The sequence below is a fragment of the Lissotriton vulgaris genome, chromosome 5 (assembly GCF_964263255.1).
Source record: "Lissotriton vulgaris chromosome 5, aLisVul1.2, whole genome shotgun sequence".
NCBI lineage: Eukaryota > Metazoa > Chordata > Amphibia > Caudata > Salamandridae > Lissotriton > Lissotriton vulgaris.
Window position 1 is genome coordinate 370,191,050 of NC_141693.1, and position 21,974 is coordinate 370,213,023.

The following is a 21,974-nucleotide window of genomic DNA, read 5'->3' on the forward strand; positions in this document are numbered from 1 at the left end:
CCATGTCGCGGCCCTGCAAATGTCCTCAACAGGAACACCTCTAGACAATGCAGAAGTTGCAGACTTCGCTCTAGTTGAATGAGCTCTAATACCCTCAGGAGGGTCCTTACCCGCCAGAGAGTAGCAAATCTTGATGCAGAGGATAATCCACCTGGAAAGTGTCCGCTTGTGCACCGCTCTGCCCTTCTTGCAGCCAGCAAAACCCACGAAGAGCTGATCGTCAATACGATAGTCTTTAGTCCTATCAAGATAGAAACTAACCGCTCTCTTCGGGTCCAAGCGATGAAGCCTCTCCTCCTCCTTGGAAGGGTGTGGGAGAGGATAAAAGATAGGAAGGGTAATGGATTGTCCTAGATGGAAGGGAGTAACCACCTTAGGCAGAAAAGCAGCCCTGGTCCTGAGAACCATTCTTTCAGCATGAATGGACAAGAACGGGGGCTTGGAACTAAGAGCCTGAAGCTCACTTACCCTCCTTGCCGAGGTAATTGCAACCAAGAAGACCGTTTTAAAAGAAAGAAGCCTCATGGGACACTTGTGCAAGGGTTCAAACGGAGAACCCATCAGATAGGTTAACACAAGATTCAAGTCCCAATGAGGAACAATAAAGGGAGAAGGAGGGAACTTATTAGTGAGTCCCTTCAAAAATCTTAATACTACAGGAGACTTAAAAAGAGAGGGCTGATCCGGCAAACAGAGAAATGCTGATAAAGCCGAAAGATATCCTTTGACCGTGGCAACAGCAAAACCTTGCCGTGCCAGAGAAAGAGCAAACATCAAAATGTCAGACAAATGAGCCTTCAATGGGTCAACATCCCTCTCCCTGCACCAAGAGACAAACTTAGACCACCAATACGAATAGATGGACTTGGTGGAATCGCACCTGGCAGAAAGAATGACATCCACCGCATCGTGAAGGAGAGAAAAATAATTCAGGTATCCCCGTTCAATCTCCAGGCATGAAGGTGTAATGTCTGGAGGTGGGGTGTAGAACCTGCCCCTCCATCTGAGAGAGGAGGTCTGCCCTGAGAGGGAGACGGAGCGGCGGGTGAGAGGAGAGGTGGAGAAGGTCCGAGTACCACACCCTTCTTGGCCAATCCGGGGCGACCAGTATGACTTGGGCCCGATCTTGGCGAATCTTCCTCAGAACCCGAGGAATCAAGGGTATGGGAGGAAACGCGTAAAGGAGCTGACCTCCCCAGCTCAACTGAAACGCGTCCCCCAATGCTCCTTGCATCGGATACTGGAGACTGCAGAATGACGGGCAATGAGCATTCTCGCAAGTGGCAAACAGGTCCACCCGAGGAGTCCCCCACAACTGAAAGATGTCGCGAACAACCTCCGGGTGAAGCCTCCACTCGTGGCCGGCACAGAACTGCTGACTGAGAACGTCTGCACGAACGTTCAGAACTCCGGCCAGATGATTTGCCATCAGACAAATCTGATGATCCTGAACCCAGGACCAGAGACGCAGAGCCTCTTTGCAGAGACACTGCGACCCTACTCCTCCCTGCTTGTTGATGTACCACATCGCGGTCGTGTTGTCCGTCAGGACTTGGATCGACTGACCACGAAGGGAAGGGAGGAAGGCCTTGAGCGCCAAACGTATCGCCCGCAACTCTAGAAGGTTGATGTGAAGCAACCTTTCCTCTTGAGACCAAAGACCCTTGACCTCCAGATCCCCCAGATGAGCACCCCACCCTAGAGTGGATGCATCCGTTATCACAATGGCCACCGATGGTGGTAGCTGAAAAGGCTTTCCTTGTGACAGATTGCCTTCCACGCCCCACCAAGACAGATCCGCTACAGTTTCTCTGGAGATCTTCACTGACTCCCTGAGATCTCCGTTGTGCTGATACCACTGCCTGCGGAGGCACCACTGGAGTGCCCTCATGTGCCAGCGTGCATGGTTGACCAGGAGAATGCAAGAAGCCATCAGACCGAGCAGGCGAAGGACCTTCAGGACTGGAACAACCGCTCCATTGTAGAACAAAGGAATCATTTCCTGAATGTTGCGAATCCTTTGAGGAGGAGGGAATGCACGACATACAGTAGTGTCCAGTACCGCACCTATGAACAGGTTGCGCTGGGAGGGCACCAGGTGAGATTTGGGTACGTTTATCGAAAAACCCAACCTGTACAACAGCTGCGATGTCTCTTGCAGGTGATGGAGCACCTTCTCGGGCGACTCCGCTTTGATAAGCCAGTCGTCCAGATAGGGGAACACAGGAATCCCCGACCTCCTGAGATGCGCAGCCACCACCGCCATCATCTTGGTGAAAACTCGAGGCGCAGTATTAAGTCCAAACAGAAGGACCGCAAACTGGTAGTGTTGCGATCCCACCGTAAAACGGAGATACTTCCTGTGCGACTTCAGGATCGGGATGTGAAAATACGCATCCTGCAAGTCGATTGACACCATCCAGTCTTCTTCCAACAGCGCTTGAAGAACCTACGCAGTGTGAGCATTTTGAACTTCTCCTGTTTGAGGTAGAGATTCAAAATCCTGAGGACCAAGATTGGATGTAACCTGCCATCCTTCTTGGGGATCAGGAAATACCGGGAGTAGCACCCCTGACCCCCTCTCCTGTTCCGGGACCACCTCTATTGCACCTTTTCTGAACAGAGCCAGGACTTCTTCCTGCAGGCGAAGCAGGTGGTCCTCCGAACAATAACCCTGGCAAGGAGGGTAATTGGGAGGGAACTCCTGGAAAGGAAGTGCATACCCATTTTCTACGAGATTGAGAACCCAAAGATCTGATGTAACCGATTCCCAATCCCGTAGAAAATGAGTAAGCCGACCCCCCACCGGAGCCACATGATCCAGAATGGCGGATCTAGGGCTGCTTTGCTGTAGAGGGAGGGGGCTGATTATTAGAGGAAGTGGAGGAGGAGGCCTGGCGTCCACGACCACGACCCCTTTGCTTTCCTCTGTAGGTCTTATACAGAGGATTCTGTCGCTGCTGCTGCTGACCTTGGTTATAGGAACGAAAAGTGGATCTGCCAATTCCCCTATACTTCCTAGTTGCAGAACCCCTTGTCTGAAGGCCCAAAGACCTCGCCGTCGCTCGACTGTCCTTGAATCTCTCCAAGGCCACATCAGCTTTCTTACCAAAGAGGCCTGTCCCATCAAATGGCAAGTCCAACAAGGTAGACTGAACATCAGTTGAAAAATCAGAAGATTTAAGCCATGCGGCCCTTCTGGTAGCAACAGTAGAGCCCATAATCCTGGCAACAGGGTCCACCGTGTCCATGCCACTCTGTATTACCATACGGGCTGCAGCCTGGGTATCGGAGACCACTTCATTAAAGTTCTTCCTATCATCCTCTGGAAGCTTAGATGAGAGTTGTTTCACAGAGTCCATCAATGCATGAACATATCTCCCCAACAGGCAAGTAGCATTAGTGGATTTTAAAGCCATGCTGCCTGAGAAGAAAATCTTCTTAGCAGACTGGTCCAATTTTTTAGAGTCCTTGTCTGCCAGCACCTGAGGGAAAGAACCTGCAGCCCTGCTGGAACAAGCGGCCTGCACCACCAGACTCTCCAGAGCAGGATGTGAGGAAAGAAATTCAGGGTCATCAGGAGCGACCCTGTAACGCCTTGCCACCGACCTGGAAACCGCAGGAGCAGTCAAAGGCCTCTTCCAAACCTCCTTTATAGGCTCAGTCAATGAGTCAGTGAAAGGAAGAGCAGGCTCTATAATAGAAGAAGGCGAATGTAAAACCTCCGTGAGGATGTTGGGCTTGTACTCAACAGTGGGCAAAGTCAAGCCTAGCAAATCCGCAGCCTTCCTAATCACGACGTGATAGGGTGCAACGTCCTTGGATGGAGTATCCGAAACGGATGGCAAACCCCACTCAGGAGAAAGTTCCAGGCCACTAGCGCTTTGGAGGTCCTCAAAACAATCCCCCTGATCCTGTAGCTCTCCTTCCTCAACCTCGGAGTCCATATACTCCTTCTCCTCCAAGAGGCGTTGAGCTCTGCGCCTCGACCATTCCATGCGGACCGAAGTCGATGGATCCGGCAAAGACTCCGACGGCGCCGGAGCGGACGTCGAGCGAGGAGCTTGAGGACGGGAAGCACCACGATCCGAATCACCACGAGGTCGATCCGGAGCCGGCGAAGCCTCATGCGAAGTCGACGACCTCGGCAGCGCCGTACCGAGCCAAGGAGCACAAGGCGTCGGCATAAACGGCATAAAGGGGGCCGGGCATAAGCCTGAGGCACACCTAAATTAAGAGACAATGGACCCATGGGACCTACTGGTGTGCCAGTGGGGTACATAGCCCTCGAATAAACACCAAACATGGCATTTAAAAACTGAGAGGGATCCTGACCTGGACCTGGAAAGGGAGGGCACGAACCCAACGGCCGCTCCGAAGGAGGCTGATCCGGCAAAGGTGCACCCTGGCCCTCTTGATTTTCAGGCTCCACATCCGGAGTCGGAGCTCGAGGAACCTCTTCTTCTTCATGCACAGAAGAATGGTGCGACTCCAGATCCGGTTCCTGCTCCTGAACAGGAGAACCTACACGAGACTGTGCCGGTGAAGGAGACACGAAGTCCTTATGATGCTTACAAGACTTCTTCGAATCTGAAGACTCCTTGCCAGAGTGATGTTTAGAGCGATGCTTACTCCTCTTATGCTTCTTCCTCGAGGAGCTCGAAGCATGGCCTGAAGCCGACTTGGATACAGTCCTCGACCTCTCTCTGGATCTCGACCTCGCTCTGGACCTCGACCTCCAAGCCGACCTCGACTTCGACCGCGACATCTGCCTCGACTTCGAGCGCCTGGAAACCGACCTCGAAGACCTTCCAGCTTCTCTTTCCTTCACCTTCCCAAGAAGAAGCTTCGCCTCCCGCTCTCGCAAGGCCTTGGGGTTCATCTTGAAGCAGGAACGACAGTTCTTAACATCATGGTCCGACCCAAGACACCACAGACAGTCGGAATGCGGATCAGTGATCGACATCATTCGGGCACATGAACCACATTGCTTGAACACCGTCTTCCTCGACGACATCCTCGACGAAGAAGAAATTCTCAAAAGAGAAACTGTAACACCAAATAGCAACAAGATACCAAAAGTATCGCAGAAGATCCCAGAAACCGTTGGCGTCGACGACGCGGAAAAAAGGGAGCTGACGTCATCACGCCGACGTGGGACTTATGAGGAGTCGGTGACGTCAGACGGAGTCGCGCGCAAAGCCGTGCTCCTATGACGTCGTCCACGCCGGCGTGCTACAAAGAATTTTCCGAACGCTGCTGGTGCAAGGGGGATATTGACAATAGGTACGAACAAGTTCCTAATCAACTTGTAACCCTGGGCACAAGTGTATGCTGCGTAGCCAGCAAGAATTTGTAGAGACAATTTATCAGTTTTCCATAAGGATAGTTCAATTTATTGATAATCCATAGTATCTGACGATATCCATAATGTTACTTCACATCAAACGTCATAATCATGTGATTCACAATCTGAAATTGTTGATTTAATAGGCGGGTCTATGGTTTCCCATGGCCTCCCAATGCATTACGGCGCGAGCCTGCGCCTTTATCAAGGGATCTGTGGGTTGAAACAACGGTAATTAATACTACGTCCTGAACGACCACCAAAAAATGCAAGTTAAACTGTAGTAACTAACATATTAGGAACAAAAAAAGCTGTATATGTAAAATAAACACATTCAACTGTATAAGTAACATATAGCACAATACTGTTAAAGATGCATGTGTATGTAACACCGATTCCCCAAACGGATAAACAACGCTATGCGATGCTGATAGATAAGGTAACAAGAAAACGTCGAGAGCAAAGGGGTGTGACAAAGTTCGTGACTGGCATGAGGTTAAAACGAAGCAGTTTGTGCAATGCGTAGGAGTTTCCTACCGAGCTAATGTAGGGAACATAGCGGTATCGGGTGAGAGTTTTAAGAAAACCGCTAATGATTATAAATCGTAGTGGTGTAAACCAAAACGAAGGAACATTCAACAATAACACGAGCTGCTCGCTGTATGCGCTTACCAGTAAAAAAGCAGCGGAGTGCCGCTCTCTATGAGATCCGCTACGCTCCGTTAGAACCAGCACGGAGTGGCGGAAAGTGTATGAAAGGAAATGGGTGGGTGGAGTCTAACATTACGCGCTGCGCTAAGGATTATGGAACTTGTGTGCTGTCATGCATTGGAACTAAAATAAAGATACAAATAAACCAATAATCTCCATGCAGGAATACAGTGGACTAATTTCTAGGTGATTACAAATAACAAAGAAATTCCACCCTTTCATTGAGGCCCCCCCCGGTCTCAAAGTCTTTAATCGATAAATCCAGTGATTTTCTCTCTTGAGAAGTTGTGTTTTATTATTGATGCCTTCATGTTTTTCCACAACTTCAAGAATGCGTGCCTTAAGCTCAGCCTCTTGTTTGGCTTCCATAAAATGAGTGGCAACAGTAGACTTAAGCATTTTAGTTCTGATGTTGCTCTTATGTTCATTGAGCCGGATTTTGAATTTACGCTCCGTGTGTCCCACGTAGTGTAATTTGCATGGACAACTTAATACGTATACTACGCAAGGGGGATATTCACAAGGTGAGGAATCCACACGGCAGATGTATCTATCAGAATTCCCAGTTTTCAGTGCAGCCATTATGGTGCTGTGGAGCACATTATGACAAGCTCCCAGCACCATATACTCTTAATGGCAGCATTGCACTTACAATGTCTAAGAATGGATTTAGACAATGTATGGGTACAGGGCTCATGCACCGGTACCCTCACCACTGGTATAATGCATCCAGTTAGAGGGGTGGCTGAGGTTTATGCCAGGGCAGTGGGTTGTAGGCATGGCACACAGGTGTGCCATGTCGACTCCACTTTGTTTGTCCCAAAACACGTGGCCTGCAAAGAGGAGAGGGGCAAGAGGGTGTATGTATGTATGTACGTATATATATATATATATATATATATATATATATATATATATATATATATATATATATATATATATATATATATATATATATATATATTAGTGAAAGTTCTTCTCCGATGAAAAGAAATAGTTACCCATGCAGAGGATACAAAGATGCACTTTATTAAAGAGATGTCCTTTGCGAATGTATTTCGGCATGTGTGCCTTCTTCAGCGCTCCATCCCATCTGCTTGCTTTGCTGTGGCGTAGGCAGACCTGCCTCGATGGTGTTAAAATCCATATTGCTCCGCCCCCTTGATGGTTTCAAGCTCCCACGTGCAGTCCTGTAGAGAAAGACTGCAAATCCCAGAATGCAGCGGTATGGCGTCACCTGGGGAAGGAGATGCTTGTCGGGGTTGCGTTTGCGGAGAGGAACCCGATGGCAGGCACAGACTCCAAACATGATGGCAGGTAGGGCAAAACGATAATCCAGCGCCCCCTCGGGTCCCCTGCATTGGAATCCGCAGTCACCTCTCAGCCGGGAATTCGTGTCGGGGGTATGCACAGGAGTCCTGGTCCCCCAGAAAGGAAGTGAAATACATCCTAACCGCTGCGTCGTCCCGGTGTCCTGGTGGGTTCATGGGCGGAATTGCTAACGCAATCGAAGTGAAGAAATGCTCGGATGAGCAAGCCAGAACGCCCTGACCTCTTAGTACTGCGGGGGTAAACTGCAATGCGTCCTGGCAGTCGCATGGAAATATTAGTGAAAGTTCTTCTCCGATGAAAATATATATATATAAATCAGACTGTTGTGTCTGTTCCTCATTGCGGGATTTGGTGCACTGTGCCCGAGGTCTCGTGGTTGGGACTACAGCGACATGGATCATTGGAGGAACTTTCCCCGTCTGCTTTCTACATCTATGAGTCCCAGCCAATGAGAACACTCAGTGTATTTAAATACCAGCCCCGCGAAATGACTCACCTTGACAGATTCAGCATTTATCTGGCACTGATGAGGCACACGCCGAAACGCGTCTGCCAGACGCTGTAACTCTGAACATCGCGATGCTTGGCAAAAGTGCACCTGTGGCATTAAAATTCAGTTTGGCAACCCGAGCATATGTCAGACCTGTTTTTACTGGAAGTAGGGTTGGAGGAGTATGTTGAGGCAGAGGTCGGCTCCGCTTTTTCTGACACGCCCCTCGTTCAGGAGCACCGCAAATAACCGACAAACTTTTTGGCTTGGAGTGTTTGGAAAGCACATTGAGGCGCCCCCCAGCCTGTAGTGTCCTGGAGGTACTGGGGAGAGGGAGCAGGCAGTTTGTCTGCTTAAAGGAATGCTCGGCTTGGATGATATTCCACCCGTTCGATCCCGCAATATTCAAAGGAGCCGGCGAAGCAACAAACGCATTATCATGTGTGAAGAATGGACACTGTACCACAATCTGACTGTTGTGTCTGTTCCTCATTGCGGGATTTGGTGCACTGTGCCCGAGGTCTCCTGGGGGGTGTACAGCGACATTGATCATCGGAGGAAATTTCCCTGTCTGCTTTCTACATCTATGAGTCCCAGCCAATGATAACAGTCGGTGTATTTAAATAGCAGCCGCGCGAAATGACTCACCTTGACAGATTCAGCATTTACCTGGCACTGATGAGGCACACGCCGAAACGTGTCTGGCAGACGCTGTAACTCTAGACATCGCGATGCTTGGCAAAAGTGCACCGGTGGCATTAAAATTCAGTTTGGCAACCCGAGCATGTTTATATATCTATAGATAGATAGATAGATAGATAAATAGATAGATATAGATACAGGGCATGGAAGATTGGCACAATAAGTGCAGCAGCCCTTACAGGTCTTCCCTGGTCACAGTGCCCTGCGTACCTGTTGTGCCATTTACCAGAGGCTGACCTGTGGCTATAGATGCCAATTGGGTTAGTTTGGGGAAAAGCACACAGGCCCTGGGAACCTGACTGGCAGGGACCCAGGGCACATAAAGTCAAAGTGCATCAGTAGTCTGGCTATAAGTGGGGGAGGGTTACTGAAACAGAAACCCACTTTCCTACAAGTCTGAACTGGAATACCAGCTCTGGAAACTGTAGGAAGGTGGCTACCAGACTATGGTTGCCCCCCACTTTTTGCCTAGTGTTTAGCTGGTTTTCGACTTAGTTGGCCTGGCATCCTGCTATTCAGGACCCCAGGCTATCTGCTCTCTGTAAAATGGACTCAATGTACTGTAGGTACATACCAAATTGGATATTGGGTCACCCTTGCAAGTCCCTGTATAGTGTACCATAGGTACCCAGGGCATAGGTGTACCCAAGGCCTACCGGGGGCTGCAGCATATATGCCACCCCTGGCTGGCCACCTAAATTGACACAACTGGCTGATCACTCAGCTGGGGCAAGGTTGTGTAATCACCCCTTGCTTAGGTATAGTATTCCTATACCTACCTTATATATAGACATACAGTAACCTATAAGTCACTCCTATGGCAGGCCTTAATAATCCTGGAGGCAGAGTGCTTGGTTATGTGTGAGATGGTGCTCTAGCATGAGCTGAGCCTGTCTGCAGCTTTCGGAACCATGTCCTTATACCTGTTCTATGATATTGCCATACCATATACTCTTAAGTGCATTATAATCCTCGCGGTTAATGCTAACTTTGGTTTGGCTTCATCAAAACATGTCGTGTAAGGTGTCATAAACTTTGGAATACTACCCAGTCGCCAATTCTGCCGACGGGGGTAGCATTCCACCCTTCTAGAGGGAGCAGACATGTTGAAACTACTGTACCCGGTTAAAGTTAACCAGAGCCCCAGCATTAAAAAATAGATGCTGCTGCCACAGACACAAGTCTGACCTCCTGCTGCTGGGAGTCCTTCCAGTCACGGAGGTTTGGACAATAGGTTTCCTGCTTGGGGAGGTGCGAGCACCACCCCAGACAGGAGGATGTGTATTGGGACAGGGAGGGTTGAATAGATTGAGACACTGCCTGGAGCACACTAGGTGCTTCATACATACCCCAGTTCAACCTGGTTGCTGGGGCACTCCAGCCCCAGCTCTGGCGCGAAACTGGACAAAGGAAAGGGGGTGTAACCACCCCCCTTTCCTGGTCCCACCCATAGGAGGGACCTAGGGAGCAAACCAGCCCCCTTTAGTTTTATAAAGGTAGGAGCTGACCCAGGAGACTTTAGATTTACCCTGGAATCGACTTGAAACGAAACTCTGGACCCTTCGACATTCACCTGAGCTGAATACTGAAGAATCTCCCTTGTGGACAAGGAGTGACCACCCTGGGCAACCAGGCACCATCCAGCAACTCGATGGCTTGCTTTCTCCCCATTCCCGCCGGAACCCGAGCACAGAGCCTGACAAGACCTCGACTCCCGGACCTCTCTGACCCCACTGCACGACTCCAGCAAAGCTGAGCCCCGTAGAAGGCGTCGGAACCCGTGGAACCAGGCAACTTGGAAAGTCTTCAACTTGCTAACAGCGCAGCTCCGGAGGCATCCTCGAAGCTGTGCACTGGGGACTGAGACACCCCGACACCGAGCTCCACCTACACCGAAGACCAGCCCTCCACACGCCACGAGATCTGCGTGGGGCCCTTCTGCTTTTTGTCTGCTCGACGCGTTGTCCGGTTGCTGGCCAGTTGACTAGTAGCCCTGTGGCAACGATCCTTTTACAAATCCATCGCTGGTCTGGCTGCTCCAGACTGGCCCTTGCTTCCCTGAAGATTTGAAGTACATCAGACCCTCCTGGTCTGCACCAGAAGCTTTTTGTGTCTCCTACGTGGGTTGTCTTTGCTTAGGCTTGTTGGCTCTGATCCTGAAGCCGACCCCTCCATCTGCGAGAAACTTCGTGGGACAGCTCCTCTCCAGCACCTTGTCATCCTAGACGCCTCCTGGTCCGCGTGGCTGCAACAACAAGCTTCACGACAGCATCTAATTGCTCCTCGACGACGTCTCGTTCCTTCCTGGTTCCATCCGGTCACTGGCTAGTGACCTAGACTCTGTCCCCTCTGCTTTCAGGTCTTCTTCATCCTCGATCCACCCTTGGATCCACCCGGACATCTTCCTCCTGGTCGCCTGCAGTATCTTTTCTCCAAGGCTCCATAGGCTTCAACGGCGAAACCCGACATCTTCACACCTAAGCACCCGCTTCCTGTGGGTGAGGTAACGAGAGTACTTTGGTGCTCCCAAGGGTATTGACTATCCAAGTGTCTAGGTTTTTAGTTGTTTCCTCCTAGCTAGACCGGAAGTGTCCTAAATCCTTCTTTACTTACCTTTTAAGTTCCCATTGACTTTGTATTGACTCTCGCGTGAGTGTACTGACACTGCACGCGCCGCCTGTGGGCCTCCTACTCCTAACCTAAGGGTCAGATAGTGTAGCCCCAGCGATCCCCTAGGCCTCTTCCTTTCCCAAGTCGTGGTTCTTATGCCACTTACTTAGTATATGGTTTTACGCGCCCTAGGGCATAACTGTAAATTGTGCTATTTAAAGTATTTCTAGGTGTAACTTGTTATGTGCTTTTGCCTCTGATCTCATAGAGTTCAGAGGAGTGTGTTAGTGAATAAATACATATATATTTTATATATATATCCTGTGTGGCGTCCTTTCATTTGGTATTCAAGGGGTTACATATGGTAAAATAGCTGGCTTTACACACCCTCAAGAGTCTTTTAGCCTAAGACTGCTCTGTCCACGCTACCTCTAGGATAGCTGGTCTATAAGGTTGACTTTACAACCATAAGGGTTGTTTGGACTGGTGCAAGGTGCTCACTAGAATAGTGAACATCATATACCAGGCCAACTTCTCACAGAAACCAGTAATGTTTTGATTATACTGGTGCAATCACAATGACTGTGCACAATGAATGTTCTGTTCATTGCTGAGTCCCCATGATCCCAGGACTGTTCTATAAAAACATTTTGAAGGCCTAGAATATGTTTTTCATAAAGTTCTTCATCATCCTCTATGGAACAGACTACACATTTAATGCTTTTTGTGACGGGATGAGTGACCTTGTGCCACTCTGCTTGAGCATAGGCATCGTGTTGTCCATTTAAATTAACACAAGAAAAACTATTTGAATTGAACAAGAGATGCCTTGAACGCTAGTCTTGCTCCTCTAATCTTTAAAGGTTTGATATGGGACTTGGACTCCAGTCGAGAACATTTCCCACTTACATGCATGCCATTCTTGTATAATGACAAAATGCAATAAAGTTTGTGATTAAAAAAAAACAATACATGCATGCCGTTCATGTGAGCCTCCCCCCATTTTATCAGAGATCAGCCATCAGAGACTGTCCTGACGAAGTACCAACTCACCACTGAAAAGATCGCCCTCCTTTAACCACCCAAGAACTTTCTTTTATCTCCTTTGCCACTGTTACTTGGTTATCTCAGTCTTCTCCTTTTTGACAACACCCAGCACTCAGCTCTGTGGACACCATTCTCCGATAAAGAGGAGCAATGGGGATGCAGGGTGAGCTACACCTTGGAAGATCATTTAGTGTCTTTACAGTTGCCTTGCTGTGACTTCGAATGAGAACTGCCACTTAGTGAAGCTTTAACACTCCTGCTGTTGTGATTAGACTTTCATGGCACAAGTGTATCTTTGCTCCCAAAAAGATTAGAACGTTTGTTGGGAGTTAAAAATGTGTTTCCTCTTTCAAGTTAAAACCATATTTTGAAAGAAGAGATTTTGCTTTCTGAAGTGCTTCTATGGCTTGTGGCAAAGATAACGTTTGACAAGCCGGTCATCTAAATATGGGTGAACAGATAGGGTTGGCATTTCCACTAGCCTGCTACCAGAGCAATGCATTTGCTAAATTATGTTGCCACAGACTTCAGGCCAAATCACAAAGCCCTGAATTGGTACTGCACCCTGTCCACCTTAAATGCTGATACCTTCCATCGTTTGGGTGAAGAGCTATACTGAAATATAGCTCTTCACCCAAACGATGATCCCGAACTGACTGATCCCTGCCCCTGCCTCTTGCCCGCTGCCTGCTAGGGACTGCCCTCAGGCCTCCCCCCTCGCCGCTCCGCCGCTCCGCCGTTTTTCCCCGCCTCTCCTTTCCCGCCACCCCTCCTCCTCCCGCCGTTCTCTTCCCTCCCTCCCTGCCGCTGCCCCCCTGCGGCCCGCCCCCTTCCTTTCCTCGACCCTCATTCGCCGCCCCGCTCCCGCCTCCCAGCTGCCCCTCCCTCGCTCCGCCCCCTCCACTGTCCACATATGGCAGAGTGGCAAACGCGCAGCGGGCGTGCCAAAGGTAAGCCCGTCTGCGCCTGGACCGCGCCCAGCGCCCGAACCCCTGGCCCCCGCAGACACCATTCTTCCCGCCGGACCTACAACACCACCGAACTCAACGCACTCAACACCGGCCGGATCCCGGGATGCTACCGAGCCACCCCGAGACGTACCCACGGACCCTTCAGCTGCCACTCCTGCAAGTTCACCTGCATCCGGACCTGCACCGCACCCACCAAGCCGAGCACCAGCAGCAACCACCCGAAGTGCATCCTGCTCAACACTCGCTCCGTCCACAGACACGCCGTCGAACTCTGGAACCTCCTCGACACCACATCCCCAGACGTCGCCTTCCTCACGGAAACCTGGATGAACGCCTCCTCAGCACCCGCCATCGCCATCCCGGACGGATACAAGATCACCCGGAGGGACCGCGGCAACCAGACCGGAGGAGGCATCGCCATCATCCACAGGAATACCATCCGCATCACGACCAACACCGACGACACCCTGACAACCGCCGAACACCTGCACTTCCAGATCCACACCGACCTCAAGACCACCCTCAGAGGCACCCTTATCTACAGACCCCGGGACCACGCACACAATTCAGCGAAGACATCGCCGACTTCATCAGCCTGCACGCCCTCCCTTCCGCTGACTACATCCTCCTCGGGGACCTCAACTTCCACCTGGAGAACAACAACGACCGCAACACCACCACCCTGCTGGACAACCTCGCCAACCTCGGTCTCAAGCAGCTGGTGACCACCCCCACCCACTACGCCGGTCACACACTCGACCCAGTCTTCTCATCCAGCAAGGACATCGTCTTCAGCCACGCCACCGGACTCCACTGGACGGACCACAGCTGCATCCACTTCAGCTTCAGAAGAACAACGGTCCACCACCACCAGCAACAAGTTGCACGCAGAAGCTGGAACAAGATCACAGCCGACCAGCTCGCCGCATCCCTGAGCCAGCACCCCCCCACCAGCTCAGTGAGCCCCAGCCAGGCCGCCGACAACCTCACGAAGTGGATCAGCAACTGCGCAGACGACCTCGCCCCACTGAGGACCCCGCCTAGCAGACCCGGCAGTAAGAAAGCACCCTGGTTCACCGACGAACTCAAGAGCTCCAAGAAGAACTGCCGAGCCCTCGAGAGAGCCTGGCGCAGAGACCCAACACCAGACAACATGACCACCCTCAAGCTCGCCACCCGAAAACACCATCAACTGATCCACGCCACCAAGAAAACTGCATTCAAGGAACGACTGGACAACAACGCACACAACAGCAAGGAACTCTTCAACATCGTTAAAGAGCTCTCTAACCCCAACGCCGGAAACAACGACATCACCCCATCTCAAGACCTTAGCAACTCCCTCGCCTCCTACTTCCACAACAAGATCGCTGACATTCACTACAGCTTCAGCACACAACCAACGCTCCCCACGACCGCACCTACGCCCCCCACCACCACCCTCCGAGCCTGGACCCCGATCAGCACCGAAGACACCATCCGCACGATGAACACCATCCACTCCGGATCTTCAACCGACCCTTGCCCTCACCACGTCTTCAACAAGGCCGACGCTGTCATCGCACCCCATCTGCGGGACATCATCAACACTTCCTTCGACACCGCTACCTTCCCGGAGAGCTGGAAGCACACCGAACTCAGCGCTCTACTGAAGAAACCATCAGCGGACCCCACCGAACTAAAAAACTACCACCCCATCTCGCTCCTCCCGTTTCCGGCCAAAGTCATCGAGAAGACCATCAACAAGCAGCTGGCCGCCTTCCTCGAGACGAATGGATCCCTCGACCTCTCGCAGTCTGGCTTACGGGCCAACCACAGCACCGAGACCGCCCTCATCGCAGCCACCGATGACATCCGAGCCCTGCTCGACAAAGGAGAAACAGCGGCCCTCATCCTCCTGGACCTCTCCGCGGCATTCGACACAGTCTGCCACCGCACCCTAGTGCAGCGCCTCAGCAACCTCGGAATCCAGGAGAAGGCACTGGAGTGGATCATCTCCTTCCTCGCCGGAAGGGCACAGAGAGTCCGTCTTCCCCCGTTCAGATCAGAAGCCACCGAAGTCATCTGCGGCGTCCCTCAGGGCTCCTCGCTCAGCCCCACCCTCTTCAATGTCTACATGAGCCCCCTTGCGGCCATAGCACTCCAACACAACCTCAACATCATCTCCTACGCCGACGACACTCAGCTGATCCTCTCCCTCACCAACGACCCCGCCACCGCCAGAGCCAACCTACACGAAGGGATGACAGACGTAGCCGAGTGGATGATGACAAGCCGCCTGAAACTGAACTCAGACAAGACGGAAGTTCTCATCCTGGGCTCCTCGCCCTCCGCCTGGGATGACTCCTGGTGGCCCCCCGCCCTGGGCAGCACACCCAAACCGACAGACCACGCACGCAACCTGGGTTTTATCCTGGACTCCTCCCTCTCCATGACCAGACAAGTCAACGCTGTCTCCTCGTCTTGCTTCAAAATCCTGCGCATGCTACGTAAGATCTTCCGGTGGATCCCCACCGAGACCAGGAAGACGGTCACCCAGGCCCTTGTCACCAGCCGACTGGACTACGGCAACGCCCTCTACGCCGGAACCACCGCCAAGCTCCAGAAGAGACTCCAGCGGATCCAGAACGCCTCAGCAAGACTCATCCTCGACATCCCCCGACACAGCCACATCTCCGGACACCTGAGAGACCTGCTCTGGCTCCCGGTCAACAAGAGAATCACCTTCCGGCTCCTCACCCACGCTCACAAAGCCCTACACAACCAAGGCCCAAGATACCTCAACAGCCGCCTCAACTTCTACACTCCCACCCACCAGCTTCGATCGACCAGCCACGCCCTCGCCGCCGTCCCCCGCACCCGAAGAGCCACAACAGGAGGAAGGTCCTTCTCCTACCTGGCCGCCAAGACTTGGAACTCCCTCCCGACCCACCTCCGCCTGACCCAAGACCACCTCGCCTTCAGGAAGCAGCTCAAGACCTGGCTGTTCGAGCAGTAGCGGACCCCCCCTCCCCAGCGCCTTGAGACCCTCCGGGTGAGTAGTGCGCTATAGAAATGCTATTGATTGATTGATTGATTGATAGGGATAAAGCATGGTCACCTTAATCTTAATCCATAAATCTATGAGGATTGGACATATTTTCTGAATGTGGAATCTCTTGAAGGCAGAAAATTGCCTCTTTTGTAGTAATCGGAGATTTAATGAGTCAGTCTTAATTGATTGTAAAGTATTGTCAACTTTCTTCCCAAAAGCTCTGACAAGAAACAAGCACTTTCAACCACCCATATTGGTGCATCACTACAGTGGTGCTTATTTGTTTGAAGCCTATAGCAGATGAATCCACAGAATCTATCAATGCAGAAGTAATTTTCCCATCTCTCAAAATGGACCTAGCCTGTGCTTTACCATCATCTGACAGCTTGTTGATTAAGGGTGGTAATATTGTGCAATAAATGGCGGTCATGCCTTGAAAGTAGTGCTGAAGAATTAGAGACTTTAATATAGCCTTATAGCCTGCCGTAGCGGGCTATACCGGCTATCAAAGGCCCGAGCCGAAGGCAAGGGACTTTAACGAGCTAGCAGGACTTTAATAGCCGGTATAGCCCTGCTACGAAGGGCTATAAGGCTATTAGAACATTCTGCCACTAGAGGGCAGAATGTTCTAACAAATTAACAAAGGGTTCTCGAAGCTCGAGGGGAAATAAATCCCCTTTAGCTTCGAGAAGCCTTTGTAGAAAATTGGAATGTTGCTCTGCGGGCCTTTACCGGCCCGTAGAAGCAGGGAGCACTCCATTGTCTGCAATGGAGCTCCCAACATTCCAATGTTCTAATAGAGTTTACAGCAAACAAATTGACTCTTCTTCCCATAGTCTCAGTTCCTTCCTCCTGTGTCGGGTCGTACAGTGCAAGGAGTAGTGGGATTCTTTGATTTCTGGACTCCGGCAGAAATGACAGAATCTGTCTTAACTTGGTTAAAAAAAAACAGGCAGGTCCAAGTGCAGGGGCTTTTATTTCTTGCTTTCAGTTACTAGAAGAGATAGCATCTGGATTTTCAGGGCCATGACACCTCCTTACCAAATATGATCTGGAAAGGGTTGTGACCTAATGAATCTTCTAACTTTTTCTTTGAAATCAAAAAGAAAACATGATTTCCCTGTGGCTGTAACCGGAAGCTTGAATTTCGGAGGCATTCCTATCAAAGCATAGAGCCAATCAAATTCATCGAGAAGGGAGTCTTTGGTTTCCGGCACAGGATTCTTCATCCAGAACTACGTACAAATCCCATTCTGGTTCTCTTGTGCGTCTCTGCTCAACATGAACAGTATCTTCACCTTGTGAATATGGACTGGGTCTGTGTTGGTATACAGACCTGTGCATATCTTACATAAAATATCCCTAACATCCTCAGTGGTTGGCAAAGGTTAAATGGAATCGTTGGTTGTCCAAGTCCCAGGTGGCAGAGGTATAGCAGGTGGTGGTAACGGACTTCTTGTAGGTAATAGTGCCTGACTGCAGAAGTGGTAAATTTTTGGGACAGGACTCTCAATCTGGATGAGATGAGCTAGGTTCCTCCTCATCTTCAGAACACTGGGCAGAAGCTGCAGAGGTGGGAATGCATATGGGAAACTTGAGTCCTGCTACAGTCAGAAACTGTCTCCCAGGAAACCTAGAAGTTAAAACTCCAATTCAGAGTAATCGTAAAACTGTGCATCCTCAATAGTGGCGAAGAGATCACCCCAAGCCACGCTCATTCAGTCAAAGATGCCTTGAATCACATCTGGATGCAGACTCCAATTGAAGTCCACCAGAACTCATCTGCTGAATCCGCATTTAGCAAGATTGCCATATGATGAATGTCGACCCACCCCCAGTCACAGCTCGTCCAGGTACAGGGCCCACAACCACACAACAACCTACTTGCTGCAGTATTAAATGGTTATTGTGTTGCCTGGTAAGACCTAAAGTGGCTTACCCTTCATGGATAGGAGGACGGCCTTCAGCCCACAGATGATGCATCTGTCAATATTGTAAGCAATAGAAGAGGAAGGAAGATTGGCCTGCTGCAGATCTGGTTGGTGTCCAACAACCACTATCGAAGAGCTGGGCTGTCCTTCCAGAGATACAGAGGATGTGCAAAAGGCAACCCCAGTGCTGTTCCCACTGCAAGCACAGATTCCACTGCAAAGTGTGCATGTACAAACATCCCGAGGCTCCAATAGGATGCATGGGGCCAAGAGGCCACAGAACCATTTGTGCTGGATCCCAGGAGTAAGTCCAAAACATAGGATCATAAACTAAATACCCTGGACTCGTGGGTCTAGAAAGCCCTTAACAGCACCATGTCGAGAATGGCCCCTACACTGGTTGCAGGTAGGTAAGAAAAGTACCGGATTCAGTCTTGAGTGCCTGGGAGAATTCGTAAGTAGAGGAATCTACAGGTAAAATATTCCATCACAAATATTGGTTATGTGAAGAATTCTTCATGTAAAGGCTACAACTAATAGATGCACAATCAAGATGGTTGATGTACTGCTCTTGAAATCACGGGGGGACTAAACTAAGCAGCTTCTTATATGACACTGAAAGGCTAAACACATCTAACAAGTGTTCCAAAACTGGTTTAGTATCTCAATGAAAGAACTGGATCTTCCAAGCATCGCGACCTTTACAAAATCCTGCGCTGGACAATGCCCATCACGGTGTGGCACAATTCTGATTGATGTTTAGACACTGGCATAAAACACCCTGACGGATGCAAGCTTGGAATTATGCTCGTGAGAAATGGCAAATTACTTTTTTTAGGACTTCAGGTAGTGACCGAACAAAGGTTCTGAATGATCTTGGCTTTAGATTTAGTCAGTGACAGAAGGCAGCTGTGTGCCCGATCAAGACTCGGATTGTGAGAGTGATCACACACAGCTCTAAGACAGCTATGCAACTGCATTTACCTGAATGATCTTGGAGAGCTCGTCGAAGGAGGTCTTGCAGTCACCGCAGTACTCCTGGGCCAGCTGAAGGATGTACCGATTTACACTGGCAGATGCGGAGCTGATGCCACCAGCATTACTGCTGTCATCCTGTGGAAGCAACAAAACAGAGGTCACAAATCAACATTCAGGAAGGAGGAGCCACATTTGATCTAAACACACTGGTGCCAATCACATCGGATAAGTCTATTTAAAGGCAGAGCTCGCTTTGACAACAAAATAAATGATCAAACAGCTCCCTGTGAGAAGGCACGTGTGTTCGCTCTCTTAGCGCATGCTGTGCACTGCGGCACAACGGAAATACTAATCGTACCGCAGAAAACGAAGTGCGCGCAGGTGGCATACAGGACGCTACAAAGTGAAAGTATGCAGATGTGCACTACAGGAACACTGCCAATCAATTCTGAGGGGCTGGGCTCTTCATAGGGCAACGCCAGTGTTTTAAAAAAATCCTATATTCTACAAGGTAAAACACGGCACAATCATTTAACAATAATATGGCTAAAACTGTTTAGATGTAATGTATACCCATCTATCCTAATGTATATCTGTATCTTGATGATTCATCTGTTAATTCAAATATTCAATTTTATGTACTATTATTAATTATAAGCTCTTGAAATTCTTTTTGTTCTACATTCAATCTGCCCGATCAGAGTGGGGGGGGGGGGGGGGGGGGGGCTGGGGGGGGGGCTGGGAGTTGTCTTATGTGTTGTATTGTCTTTTCGTTGTATAAAATCCAATAAAAAGAGTTTAAAAAAAAAAAGAAATGGCCAACGGGAGCACCGCTAGGCACTGACGGCAGGTGCATGTGTACCTGGGCATGGAGGTGTCAAAACAACACGCAGCAGTGTGGTCCGGGTTTGTGAATCTCAAATTTCCAAACTAAAAAAGCAGAGGTCTGCAGAGTGGAGGAGTGAGATGACTAAGGTTCGGGGTGGACTGTTTTCCATAAGCACAAGATTCAGGACAGCTTAACATTAATTAGGTGGGCTTCTGTTAAGTACTGATTGGCATTAGGTGGGCCTCTGTATGGATTAGTCAGTGGGCAGAAAAAAATGGGTTGGGATGCTACTCTGAGCAATTGCAACTGAATATACTATTTACAAGCATCCATCCCATCACTTTTTGGGTGTTTGATTTCCAGTGATATGTATGCCTGGAAACGTAAGACTGACTCAACTTTCCAAGTCTACTGCTGCCAATGCTTGTGAATTTCCAAAAAGTAGTAAACTTGCACCCATTCTATGGGTATAGATTTACTATTTTCTGGATAAACCAGTCACTATATACATATTTTTTACCATACCAAACTTTCATTCAAAGAAGGCGCTGACTCCGTGAGTCTCAATCCAAACGATTTATTTCATATTCAGTTTCTGCTCAGACGCGTTTCGGCGGCTTGCTCCCGCCTTGTTCACTAACTCATATATACATATTATACATATTTAATTTCTGCTCCATAAAAAATGAACAAGTCAAAAGCTCTTAGTGAAATGAGAATGAAGAGATAAAATGAACACAGACATGGCAAAAATGACTCAGGGCCCCCAAGCCCACCATTAAGCCAAGAACTCTTTTGGAGGGTGTCGCACCCCTCTAAAACTATGATCTTGCTCATTTCAAAGGGCATGGATGTTTTTCCTGAGAACTAAAGATTAAGATCACATACAAAACAACGACTCGAGACAATCCAGAACACTGCCGCCAGACTGACCCTCAAAATGCCCAAGAGAACCCATATCACTCCGCATCTGAAAAACCTCCACTGGCTTCCGGTCCAGAAGAGATGCCACTTCAAGCTCCTGACCCAGCCTACAAAGCCCTCCAAGACCAAGGAACTGCCTACATGAACCACCGCCTGCTCTTCCACCGACCCCAAATGAACCTCCACTTCGCACACCTCTCCCTTGCACATATCCCTCCCATACACCACTGTTGCGCCAGAGGACGATCCTTCTCCCATCTTGCCGCCAAAGCCTGGTACACTCGCCCCCTCTGTACCGCACTCTCACTGACCGATTTTAGGAAGGGTATCAAGACCAGGCTTTTCGACAGACCAGCAGCAAGTGTCTGGATACCCTCTCGGGTGAAAAACCCTGCTTTACAAGTACAAATTGATTGACAGTCACATTAAGGGTATGCAGCAAAACATGCAATAAGCTTCAAGTACCTGAGGTTTCTCTGGAGCAGCCTCATTCACCTTATACAGAAGGTTCTCCAACTGGGGTCTGTGCCCCATCAGTTGATGGTATACACGATCAGCCTTGTCCAGAAGTGTGTTAATATTCGTGACTGCCTGTAAATGAAGAATAAACAAGTCTGAGCAGATAAACTTTGCTGAAACGGCCTAATACATCTCTCAAGGGTTTCCCCATTTCTCACAACCAAATATAGGAGAGCACTGCTGATGCTCAAAACGTTTCCTAAATGGCTTCCCATCATCTCAAGACCCAGGAAGAAGTGACTGAATTAGTACCTTTGTGCTTTAAAGTATTGCATAAGATTTAGAGACCAGACTGACCTTCTTGCGATCATCCTCATTCTCAATGGGATCCACGGCACAGCAGGGCTTTGCATACAACATAAAATCGAACCTGGCATATTTGCAGAAACCACAGGCATTGCAGAGAAAGGGGTCTTTCTCATCGTAGTTAATGGACCTAAAAACAAGAAGAAGAAACACTGATATGGGAAGGGATCACCACTGGGAGGGACATAAAGTTATGCTCTCGTCGACCTCAATTTGGAAAGGGTGTAGAATATGTATACATAC

General features: G+C 49.7%; 1 protein-coding gene across 14 annotated transcripts in view; it reads right to left on the reverse strand.

Annotated features, from left to right (window-relative positions):
- The window catches only part of UBR4 (ubiquitin protein ligase E3 component n-recognin 4), a 1,723,360-nt gene that overhangs the window by 426,094 nt on the left and 1,275,292 nt on the right, over window positions 1–21,974 (reverse strand). For all 14 annotated transcript variants that reach the window (XM_086921716.1, XM_086921718.1, XM_086921717.1 and 11 more), the window contains 3 exons: window positions 21,723–21,861; window positions 21,372–21,497; window positions 19,160–19,288 (listed from right to left, as the gene is read on the reverse strand). In XM_086921716.1, the coding sequence (XP_086777842.1) occupies window positions 19,160–19,288; window positions 21,372–21,497; window positions 21,723–21,861 (394 nt within the window). The remainder of the gene's footprint in view (window positions 1–19,159; window positions 19,289–21,371; window positions 21,498–21,722; window positions 21,862–21,974) is intronic.